This window comes from Panicum virgatum, chromosome 3K (assembly GCF_016808335.1).
Source record: "Panicum virgatum strain AP13 chromosome 3K, P.virgatum_v5, whole genome shotgun sequence".
Lineage (NCBI taxonomy): Eukaryota > Viridiplantae > Streptophyta > Magnoliopsida > Poales > Poaceae > Panicum > Panicum virgatum.
The window spans coordinates 3,013,004-3,025,560 of NC_053138.1; the positions used below are offsets into that span (position 1 = coordinate 3,013,004).

At 44.2% G+C, this 12,557-nt stretch overlaps 1 protein-coding gene across 11 annotated transcripts; it reads right to left on the minus strand.

Annotated features, from left to right (window-relative positions):
* Nucleotides 1-164: 164 nt before the first annotated feature.
* LOC120696801 lies at nt 165-9,855 on the minus strand. 11 transcript variants are annotated; one of them, XM_039979803.1, is made up of 15 exons: nt 9,589-9,852; nt 8,638-9,393; nt 6,483-8,511; nt 6,072-6,269; nt 5,738-5,827; nt 4,948-5,370; nt 4,676-4,870; nt 4,194-4,568; nt 3,986-4,058; nt 3,786-3,892; nt 2,912-3,640; nt 2,290-2,832; nt 1,447-1,905; nt 893-1,330; nt 165-774 (listed from the first exon to the last, which is right to left on the minus strand). In XM_039979803.1, exons 1-15 carry the CDS (start codon nt 9,700-9,702, stop codon nt 482-484), a joined length of 6,822 nt encoding a protein of 2,273 aa, XP_039835737.1. In that variant the 5' UTR covers nt 9,703-9,852; the 3' UTR covers nt 165-481. The 11 variants fall into 11 exon arrangements, 10 of the variants coding, with proteins under 10 accessions (XP_039835737.1, XP_039835734.1, XP_039835735.1 ...); XM_039979800.1 differs by having other exon boundaries at nt 6,483-6,696; nt 6,778-9,393; XM_039979801.1 differs by having other exon boundaries at nt 1,447-1,542; nt 1,645-1,905; nt 6,483-9,393.
* Nucleotides 9,856-12,557: the final 2,702 nt, after the last annotated feature.

The window sequence follows — 12,557 nt, forward strand, 5'->3', positions numbered from 1 at the left end:
TGCTATCCACTCACTGCAGTGTATGCTCATGGAACGCCAAACGACCTGCGGCTCTTCTGCTCCGAATCGCCATGCTCCTCACTTGCCTTCTGGACCACCCAGTACATTGGCAAGCCATTGCAAGAGATTACCATGTCAAATAAACAAGCCAGCACGTGTACCAATAACAGCACGGGGCACAGCAGATCAGTTCACGATGACTGGATTACACATAAACCAAAACCAAACACCTGCATAACCAATTAAACAACTGTACGACTGCCAGTTTCTTAACACTTCCACCATGGCCACACCCACACTATGTCAACTGCTAATAACAAATGCACAGAGCAGCACCGTCGCTACACGCTGGACGAACACACCGATAGTTTCCCGTCAGACGCGCACCTAATTACCTTCAACCAAAGGTTGAACACCACCACCACCACTAATGTTGAACACAAACGCGGACTGTCAACAATAAACTACGGGATACTCCCTGCTACCTATCAGTGATCCCTTGGTCTTCCGCTGTGGGCTGCAGCGCTTGTCTTGACGAGTTGTTTGCGACCGAGCGATCAGGGTCCGGCTTAGCAGGATGGTCTACTTTAACAGCAGGTGCGTTCTCGCTGTTCCGGAGCAACGTGATTGCAGATTGGCTCAGGTTGTCACCCTGCTTCGGGCGAGGGGCACTCATAGCAATGTAGCTTCCTTTTACAGTGCTGGAAACTTTGAAACTCTGCAGCTTGGCACGGAGTTCGTCTGTACCTCTTCGCCTGCTGCTTTGACAGATTCCTAATGGAAAAGCAAAATGAAAGGTGTAGTCAGGAGGTGCCCACAAATATTACAATAAGAAATTGAACAAGACATTATGTCAGAGCAACATGAACAAAATCAGAATCAACAATAATACCTACTGATTCCGGAACAGAGGAGTTTGGAAAAACTGTAGATTCCTCAGGAGATCTTGGAGCAGATAGATCACCTGGAGGAGGATCCTTGCGACTGTCTTTAAGCAAACTGGATGCTTTGCTGTACAGCGATTCAGTATCAAATAAGCTCAAAGTGTGCTCATCATAGCAACAGCTGTGTTCAGCTCCGTGGCACTCCACCTCCGTGTTAAGCTGCTCATCCGGCAATGCTGACGGTCCTGCAGGAGGGGTCAGACCTATTTCCCTTTCTGATCTTTCAGTATCTGCAGCTTCAGAGACAATACTTGGAATAGGAGTAATTTGGCCTTCATTATTTTGGTTGCTTTCCTCATGATTTTGATTGAACACTTCAATATTAGAAGTCACCTGCACACTGCTGCTTTCATTTATACACTGCTGCCAACTAGTCTGACAAGGTCCTGATGTAAAACAGAGTCGTGAGACAATTTCACTATACATAAAGGAATCTTTTACAGATGACTTTGCTTAAGCTTATGCGTCAAGAAAATATAAGCAAGTCATCATAATTACTGACCTGATCCTGAAACACTCTCATCCTGACAATTTGCAGATTCTTCAGGAGATTTAGGTAAATAAAGGACATCTGGGACCTCCTGTTTCTTGCAAGAGTCTATATGGCAGTCCTTGGGCAGAGGGAACAGATCATTTTTCGTGGACCCAGTACAGAAATCTTTAATTGTATATTTATCAGAACTAAAGCTGTGTTTCTCACCTTCATCACTCAGGTTGGTGTTAAGCAGCTCATCAGAAATTTCTGGCTTTCCAGCAACTGAGGGCAGCAGTGTTGCACTTTCCATTCGTTCAATTGGGGCTGCTTCAGGCATGTCATTTTCAAGAACTTTTGGGATGGTTTTGTCTACATTATGTATGTTTCTTTCGTCTTTATGATCTTGATGGAGCACTTCAGTATCACAATTCAATAGCCTGGAGTTACTTTCAACTATGTGCTTCTGGCCGTGAGATTGACAAATTCCTAACATAAGAGAATGAATCATGAATTAATATGCGAATGAAATCTACTGCTCCCTCCAGTGCCAAATAAGTGTTGTTTTGGGTTGCAAGCAATTAATCAATCCAAACTTCATTCATCAACATCTTTTAACATTTTGTTTTTGAACACTTGGAGTTTATATGAAGAGCTTTGTCTGAAAGTAGTTTCCTAGTATTATAGTATTTATATGCTTACTCAATATAGCATGATAGAAAGTAAAAGACAAATTTTCCTTTTGTGGACCCTGGTCTTTGTTGAACCAACGTATTTATAAAAAAGGTGAAAAATATTTAAATGTGAAGAGAAATACTAACTAGATCTGAAAAAACTCGTATCCAGAGTCCAGACAGATTGCAAATTCCTTACCAGATTTAAGTGGGGATAAGTCATTTGGTAGCTCCTGTTCCTTCCAATAAATGGTATGACTGTCCTTGGGTAAAAGGGATGTTTTGCTCTGCACAGATCTAGTTATACCAAGAATCTGGCTGGTGTCTTTCTCACAGTTTAAGCTGTGTTTCTCCACTTCATCGTCCTCCAGCTCAGGATTTAGTTGCATGGAAATAGATATGCAGCTCTCTTTTTCTTCAGCTCTGCTGAGATCTTGACAAAGGCCTTGGTACATATCAGGTTCTGAAGAAACAAGTGTGTAAACCAGTTTCTCAACATGGAAAACAGTAGGTTCATTTCTTCCGCTTTCGGGTTCGGAACTTGAAAATGCAACATCATGCGAATCGGATTTTTCAGTGCTTCCCTCTGACAAAAGAGACTGCATCTCCATGAGTAAATGTCTGGGATCTGCCGAGCATGTCCCAGTATATTTTTTCATTTTGCACACTGCTTCCTCAGACAAAGCACCTTCATGTCCACGATCAGGAGTTGCTAAACTAAATGAAGGGTTCCCAATAGTACCTGGCACATCATTTGAACAAATACATTAACTGATAAACAATCGTTCAAAAGGTAATAGAAATCACTCCAAGTTACTGACCTGCTACACCAGAATCAATTTTATTAGTAAACATTGTCGACCCTTGAAGAGAAGATTCCACTGAGCAGACATCTAAAAACTCTCGTTGTGGGTTATGATCTGTACGACAATCTTCTGGTAAAGCCGAACCAGATGGAGTTCTTTGATCAACAATATCCATAATAGACCTAGTAACATCTACATCTTTATTAAAGTTCAGGCTAAATTCCATAACTATTGGGCTTTCCCGCTTGGAGTTAAGCTGCCCATCTTTCAAATTTGATCTTTCTTCGGACGGGAGCAGCACAGGTTCATTTTCTATGTATCTGGCAGCAGCAGCCTCCACAATATCATTTGTGAAGGGTCCAGAAGCAACTTGCTCTTCACTATCCTCACTGCATAGACCTTTATGACCCTGATGCAGCACTTCAGTCTTGGAACGTTCATCCAAGAGATCAGTTGATTCTAACTGAGATGGATTAGAACCAAGATGTACCTCAACCTGTTGTTTCACATCAATTGATTCATCTCCTGGACTTTCAGCACTTGAGAATGCAAGTCCATGATGCGGATCAGATCCTTCAATGTTTTCCTTTGAGAACAGGGACTGCAGGTCCATAAGTAATTCTCTGGGATTTGATGAGCATGTTCCAGCATATTTCTTCATTGTGCGCACTGCTTCCTCAGACAAAGCATCATCATGTTTATAACCAGGAGTTGCAAAACTAAATGAAGAATTTTCAATAGTATCTGGCACATCAATAGAACAAATACGCATCAGAGTTTTTTTTTCTAGCGATTGAAAAGCAATAGTACTAATAGTAAAAAGTGTTCATAAAAAACAGCGAGATACTGAAGGATGTACCTGATCAAAAAAATATATATATGTACCTACCTGGCCCATTGACATCTGTTTTTTCAGATGAAGCTTTAATGTCATCAGAATGGACAAGTTCCTTACTTCCTTCACCCTTACAGGCTACTTCCTCAGAATTAGTGACCCTACAAAATTGGTTTTCCCATCTTAAAATGATAAGCACATACCATTTGCATAACATACAAAATTTTAGTGGCGCCATGGAAAAATATGCTTACTCTTTTATGTGCTTTGCGTCCAACGAAAAGCCTGATGGAACCAATTCTTCATCAAGACTTGCCTTTGATAATCCTAAAAAAATGAACAGTTTTTATGGGTATCATTTAAATGACGGAATATACGTCATAGCTATAGGCTGCAGGAATTGAAGGAAATTATCAAGAGAAAAAAAACAATACAAGAAGAAAAGGAATGTGGTATTTATACCTTCTATTCCATTATCTTGTTGGGATATGAACATACAATCATCATTTTGGGAAATGGTACAGGTGTCTTCATTAGTATCAAGTTGTGAAAAAGGTTCTGACACATGAGTCTTTTTTAGTGAACACTTCACATGGCCATATTTTAATTCATCAAATCCATTTTCTGCATGAACTGTTGCAGAAGCAAGGGCTCCACACTCCACAGATTTTTCTATACTTTGCTGCGAGAACAGGGATTGTAGGCCAAATGGTGATTGTTCTTCACTTGATAAACATCCCTTGTTCTTCTTTGAATGCAATACTGCTTCGTCGGGCAAACCACATTCATGTTTACACTCTGGTGTTGCTGAAAATTGTGAAGGCTTCTCAGAATCACCTGACACACATTTATGCATTACTCTCAAACAACACTTAATACTAGTATATAGTACAACTCAAAGACTCACTATCCACTCATCCACATATCACATAATGGATGCTTACCTTCTTGTACATTAGCCGGCTGGACCTGAACTGTAACTTCATCATCAGGATTATCTTCAACAAGCTTCACGTCCTTTTCAGCAATGCTACAATCTGATTCCATATCAAGACCAGTAAGTTCACCATTTAACTTTGTTCTTAGGTCAGTTTTGGCAGCAATGTGTTCACCATAACTTTTTTCCTCAACAACTACTTCTGTGAAGGGGGGAAAGGATACATTAAAAAATATAGGTGACCAGCTAATAACAGAAAGACTTATGGAGGATTCATACCTTCTTCTGCGGCATCCTGATCCACATCAAGTTTCTTATCAGCATCAAATCCAGTATGTTGCACATCCTCATCTTCCAGACCACAATCTGATCCCGCATAGAAATCAGGAGTTACACAGGTGCTAGGTTTGTTTCCACCATCAACTTCTACAGCAATATTTTCGACATTTCTGGAACAGTTTTCTTTGCAGTCTTCTAACAGAAACTCAAGACCAAATGACGAACGTCTTCCATCTGATGAACATCTCTGAGCAGAATTCATTAATGGAAGAATACTGTCATGCAGATTTTTCAAAAGGGGGTTCCCTTTTCCACCACTGCTGGGACAGCTCCCCAGATCAGCAGCTCCAACGCTTCCTTCAGCAATCACATCACAGTATATTTCTTGATTACTGTCTGATATTTGTAAGGCAGATCCCGAAGCTGTTCAACAGTATGGCAGTATTAGAAAGACAAAAGTCACTGATCAAATTTCTCATGGTCAGCAGGGCAAACGCATTGGTGATGATTTATATAAGCAGCAGGAACCATGTTTGGAATGGAAGAAATAAATAGGTCAGAATGATTATCAAAGAACAAATGATAATGGAGTATAGGCCTGGTGGTTGCAAATTGAACAAACGGAAAGTGCATTACAAAACAAATAATTAGAAACACAAGTAGCCTCTTTGACATAGGTAAACTCAGTATGTTTAGCAAAGTGGTAAAACACAGCACAGATGCCACAACTTTCCATCATCGTCTCCCAGATCAGCAACTAACTGTGCAACCACGATTAAGGCAATCTTACCTTCACCAATAACACTCCTTTCCACAGCAACAGGGCTTACTGGATATTTTATTCCATGCTCTTCACTAGTGAAACTCATTGGCACAACATCTGCAGAAGTGGAGATATTTGCAAGTTTAATCTAGTGTATTGAAAATCATGGAACAAACATGATGAGAGAATTAAGTAGAAATCTTTTTTAAAAAAAAAATCAGTGGTGCCAGGTTTTGAGCTTCCAACAAAATTGAAAATGCAAGTACCAGCCCACTAGCATAGGCGAACAATGAACTCGGATGTTTAACAAATTATCTTCCAAATCTAACTAGATGTGGATACAGGATGAATGCAGCTGTACCTTCACCAGACTCAGACTCTTTAGCTACTATGCCAGTATCATGTTGCAGACTTTTGGTGTGGAGACCAGTGGACCTGGCATCAGCTAGGTTCTTTTCTCCAGACTCACTTGTATTTGCTTCCCAGGCAACTCTCCCTTGCCCAGATACAGGGCTTTGCCCTTCATCATCTCCAACAGTGAAGTCAACAGGCAAAACATCTGGAGATTTCACAAGGATCAAGGATGTCTTTCAGTATATTAACAGGACAGTGATGGCAAAAGCTTATTACAGGCATCCAAAGAAGATAGATAAATTATATTGTGATGATGCCTGGCCACAACAGATAAAATGAACATAGCAAAAGCGTATAAATTTGGCAATGCAGGTAATAAATTAACAATTGATGCCCTTAGCACCCATGTTAATCTCACCTTCACCAATTAATATTTTGTCCTCTGTGACAAAACCACTGTGTGGGAGTAGTTCCGCGATGCTCGATGATTGATCCAATTCCCCATTTCTTATTTCAGATAAATGGCTATCATCAGCTTGAATGTCAGAGTGTTCTTGAGGTTGTTTACTCTTCTCTGAACTTTCCTTTGCAAGTCCACCAGTTTCTGATGGAGGTATCACCTTATGCACACTCTGTGTTGTGTAAATCTCATCAGGGAGTGTTACTGTGGCAAGCAATGGACCTGAAGAGAACCCTTCGCTTGTGGCACTAACCTGACAAATTTCTTGAGTTCTGCTACTAGACTCCTTACTATATTCATGAGACGCTTTATGTGCGCCCATTGTTTCTTCCCTGACAACCATGCCATCATTTGCCTCCTCGGCGGACATAACTTCTTCTGGAGCAGTTGTCCTTGTCTGCCTCCTCTTTGAAGACCTTCCCTTTGAAGTTAAGAAAGTTGATGCCTGCTGTACTCTCTGTGGCTTATCATAGTTAGCTCCTGTGTTATCTTTTTCAAATGGGGTCTGCGTGCTCTGTTGCTTCCTGAATTTCTGTCCACTAAAATCTTCCATATCACAGAAATCATTGGCTGAAGATGATGTTCCCACTTGAGACATTCTGTGCTCTCTCAATTTCAAGCCCTCTTCACCAACTCTCTCACATGACACAAACTTGTCCGAACCAGGATGTGTCTCATTACCATCAGATAAATTATGATTTGGAGATTTGACTGTCAGGTCTTGATTGTTCTGCACATCAACCTGCAATTCGTTTCCAGCAGTAACCACAGGCACAGCCACAGCATGGTCTGTAAGTTTATCTCTTGCTTTCAGCCTCCTTGTTCCAACTCCTGACTGTCTCCTTCCAGCCTTTTCAACTACATTGAGAGCAACAGATTTATGTGTTGATCTCCTCACAGGAATTGTTGACATTAGTCCCTCATGAAGACCCTTATTTTGTTCCTCAAGCATCACTGCATCAACAGATCTCCTTGATCGCCTAACAGGTTCCTTTACTTTTTGTTGTTTGTCATCTTCACATTTACCAATTTGAAAGTTCTCGTTTCTGGTCATTTTACTGTGATCTGGGTCCTCCTTGTTACACTTATTAGGAAGAAGAGACTTCCGTGCCCTAACACGTGCCTTAGCATTCGTTTCTGCAACTAGAGATCCACTCTCGTTCTCAAGTGTATCTGGCAGAATAGATTTACGTGATGAATGCCTGACAGGTTGATTCACAACTAATTGCTTCTCCACATTGTCACTCTTAGCATTTTGAATGTCTTCACCAACACAGCTAATATCTTTAACTGGAACAACGGATTTCCGCGTTGATCTCCTAACGTGTGCTTCTGGGTTCTCTTCTGCAATGAGAACCTTCTCTTTCTCAAGCATGGCTGAGACAACTGATTTACGTGTTGATCGCCTAACAGGGTTTTTAACTGCTGGCTGCTTCACAGCATCTTCACCCTTAGCATTCTGAATCTCTTCACCAGCACCTTTGATATCCTTTACCGGCACAATAGATCTCCGCATTGATCTCCTAGCATGTGCTTCAGGGTTCTCAATTAGACCCTTCTCATTATCAAGCATAGCTGGGACAACAGATTTACGTGTTGATCGCCTAACAGGTGCATTGACTATTGGTTGCTTCTCCACATCTTCAGCCTTAGCATTATGGTGTGTCGATGGGTGAGCTATTTTTGTGTCTTTGGCCTCCACTGGAGCACTAGTCAATTTGTTGCTTCCTGAATTTGAATTACTGGCCCTGGAATTGTTTCTCCTTGATCGCTTCGATGGAGGGGCCTTACTAGGAGCAGCAACTTCTTCTTTCTCTTCTTCCACCATAGAAGATGCAACCTGTTGATTCCTGCACGTAGCTGGTCTAGTAGGCCGCGTCTTATTTTCTGGCTGCTGGTTAGTGTGAGTTTCCTCCACAATACTGTTGTTAACCTGGACAACCCTGTTCCTCAAAGACCTGGTGACAGGAGCATCATTTCTAGGCACCTCTGCAACTGGAAGCAACTTGCTTTCTGGCTGCTGGCTGGTGTGAGTTTCCTCCACAATACTGTTGTTAACCTGGACAACCCTGTTCCTCAAAGACCTGGTGACAGGAGCATCATTTCTAGGCACCTCTGCAACTGGACGCAGCTCTACATATGGTTGTGCATCTCCTGACTTCCTCTTCCTCTTGTTCTCAATCACTGGGGGCGGCATCACAACAGCTTCTACTGAGTGGGATTTTGTGGTCCTGGTGGCGAATACTTCCAACCATGATGAATTCTGCACATCAGGTCCCTTCCTCCTGCTCCTCTTACTCTCCACAACTGTAGGTGGCTCCGCTGCAGACAAACCTTGAGCCTCAGCAGCCTGCTCCTCAGTAACAAGTTTATCCTTAACATCTGCTGCCTTCCCCCTCCCTATCTTCTTCTCAACAGCAGGAGGCAATAGAACCGTGGTTCCTGACAAGCTCGACCTCCTCGTGACTCTGCAAGAAGCTATAGGCTGAGCACTGACAGCAACGTCCTCAGCAATCTCCTGGCTCTTCGGCTTTCGTTTCCTGCCAACAGCAACGGCTTCTTCTACTTCCTCGGCCTCGGCAGCAGTCAAAGAATTCCTCCTGGACCGCCTCACTGGAACATTTTCACCTGCCCTTGCAGAAATTCCAGCATCAGCAGCAGAATTAGTACTACCAGCTTCAGCACGCTTCGCCCTTGTCTTGGCAACGACGGGCGACCAGACGACCCGAGACCTCAGCCTCCTCCCCCTCGATTCCTCCACCGCAAAAGTCACCTTTTTCGCCTCGCCAGCATCTCCGACCGAGCGCTTCAGACACCCCTTCCTCTCTGGTACTCCGACCACATCCTCCTCTTCCGCACCAGCGGCCCCCTGCAGACGAAACCCAGCATTAAAAGGGGCAGTACGCCAACCATTTCCCGAAACAGATCGAACTCGCGGAGAATTCCCGCGAGCACTTGGCGGCGTGGACCGCACGCGCTGACTATGGTACACAACTTGGCGGAGAATTCCCGAAACAGTCTGCTATGCTAGCGAGCGGACTGGAGAAGCGCGTTGCGTCCTTACCGAGAGCGCGGCGTCGAGGCGGGCGACGAGGTCGGCGTTGGTGCCGCCGGCGGGGAGGCCGTGCCGCTTGCAGAGCGCCTGCAGCTCCCGCCGCTTCATCCCCGCGAAATCCATCCTTGCACCGCACTACCCCCAAACCGCCGGAGATCACCACGACCCAGCCATCTCGCCGGCGGCCGGCTCGGGTTTGGGCTTCCGATCTCGTCCGTTCGAAATTTGGAGGAGGACGGCTCGACGACGACGCGATTCAGTCTGGGTTGGCGTTATCCTTTCGGCCGCCTCGGGTCGGGGTCCCCGGGGGCACGTGCTAGCGGTGATTCGCACGCTGAGGGGTGGGCCCAGGGAATTTGCGCGGGGTGGGGACGATGTGGCAGTGGGAGCGAATGGAAGCTTGCAGCGGAAGGAGGTGGAGGTTTTTGAATTTTGCCATTTTGGGACTTCCCGCCCAGTGTGGGGGCCAGGAGAGCGGGCGCGTGGGAGGGTACTGGAAGGCGTCGGAGTTGTTCCACTGGTATGTGGGGCCTTAAATCGGATAGGGAAAGTCGGACCCACGAGTCATCTGCTCAATTTGGTGACGCGAGAGTTCACATCGAGCTTCCCGTTTCCCGTACCGTTCTCTTGGTGAGAAGAGATCAAGAGAAGCAGAAAGCTTACTGACATGCGGGCCCGATCCTATCGGATCAGAGTTATCCATTTTTTTTTACTCACAAATTATACAGTTGGGAGACGCTCCGACTGCCAGTTGTGAGTAGCTCAAAATTTACCCAGGCTACGCCTTTCAAGAAGCATCCAAAAAAATTTTTTGACGGTCCATTAAATTTTTTTTAATAATACATGGTGACAGGCCGTTGAAGGCTGGGCAACCACTCTGGGCCCTTGACGGCTTGATGGCGACACATCTGGATGACGGCGAGTCTGCGTCAATGTAACAGTACGGCCTAAATTAATTTTAATAGTTAATTAAGTTATCACACACTTAAAATAGTGTCATCCGACGGTCTGTCGGATAAATTCTAATAAATTGTAGTGATTAAGGATCAGAAAAACACTAAAAATTTCACACTAAGATGAAAACAGATAATTACAAGCAAGCATAAGTTCTCAAATTAAAGAATGAAACAAAGTTTAATAAAATAAATTTAAATAAATTATCAAAATTCAACCTACAGAGTTTAACCATCCCATCCACTGTCCCTGGTCCCCGCCCTTGTTGCTGCTTAATGTCACGACCAGCAGAGAGTGCAGGCGGGCATCTTCCGTGCGTGAGCGTTGTGCGGCTAGTTTTGTCGTGAGGTAGGAAGCTTGTGATGAGCTGGTGAGCATCCGAGGCGAGGGGAAACGAAGGGGGCGCTGGCAGCCTCCTCCGCACGGGGAGGGCACTGAGTTGGTCCCACCGGTCAGTGAAACCAGAGAGAGTGCGGTGTGGCCGTGTGGGCTTGCTTGATTTGTTTGTACTCGTTTGGGATTAGCAGGCCCAAGTGTCAAGCAAGCTCATAATTTGGTGTAGGAAGGATTAGCTTGTGGGCCTTACGTGCAAGAACAAACTGGTATGCCATCACGTGAACAGGAGCATGCAAAAGAGATTGATTTTTCTTGCAAAAGAAGATGAGTTCAAAAATTTTGAAATTAGATTTCGAAAATGAATTTTTAAAATGAATTTTGAATTCAAACAAATTTTTATTTGTGTGAGATTTTGGACTGTTACAGATCTAACCCCCTTAAAAGAATCTCGTTCTCGAGATTCGGCTGATTCTTAAGCGGAGAGACTTGCTCCATCAGAGTTGGTGAACACATCATAGACGTTGACTTCTTCTGCTCAGTCGAACTCGGTGCATCTCAATTCCATAGAAGGAGTTCTTGAATTCTTCAAGCTTGGTCATTCTTCTTGACACTGGAGTTTCTTGGTTTGAACTTTTTCGACTTGGGATCGTCCTTCGACCCGAGATCGAGAGGGGCTAGCACAAGTTTTGGTCTAAATTAGCATATCTATCGTTTTCTTGTTAGCGTTAGTTTTTTTAAAAAAATTGCAAGATCAAAGTTTTGCAACTTGAAAGGGAAACACTCACATCAAGCAGATAGCACACACCAAGCAACAATTTTTTTTGAATTTGAGGAAAGGTTACAACACATGTGAGGAGAAAAACACGCAACTACATTACGCAACACTACTACCTTGGGTTGAAGCAACTATAGCGTCGAGGGTTCTTCTGCATGGATGGGAAGCATTACTCTTTCGCCTTTTGAGTCAAAGGGAGTGGCTCTTCTTCGGTTGCATCAAGCTCAGAGGCTTCTCGAGAGGCAGTGGGCGGTGGCGCTGACAGGCCTTCATCGAGCTTCCGTGCAAAAGTAACTAGAATTCCATTCAAAACCGGGTGTTGCTGACCATCCACGGTGATTATCCTTCTCTTTTCCTGAGTGACGAGGTAGGCATCCTTCAGCAGCTGAGTATGGCTGTCTTCCGTTAGCTTGAGGGCTTCGACAGCGATGGCCTCACGATTTTCTGTAGCATCGGCTTTAGCATGTGCTTCAGTGACCTGAACTCGGAGTTGGCGAATCTGAACTTCAGCTTCTTCGGCCCTGCAGATGCATCTCTTCAGTCTTCTGGCCTGCTGGTCGTAGCGTTCATCCAGGGCAAGTAAGTACCGAGTCATGGACACCACTGTTGGATCATCCTCGGCTAGCGATTGGTCTTCCAGAGTCTACATACGAGATTGCCAAACAATGCTGTCTTTAAACAAGGGAGGGAACAATCTCATGGGAGTAAGGCAATCAACCTCTCATAAATCTGGCACAGGTACCGTAATGCTTTACGAGCGGTTGCTTGGTAGGTATCCGTAAATCGGAACCCTGTTGTGGATACTCTCCATGGCCTGATGTCGGGATATTCTTCACTTCTTCTGACACGGACAGTGACTTCACAACGCTCGGTACCATACTCTTCATATTCTCTACCCTCATACTCCGGGTGC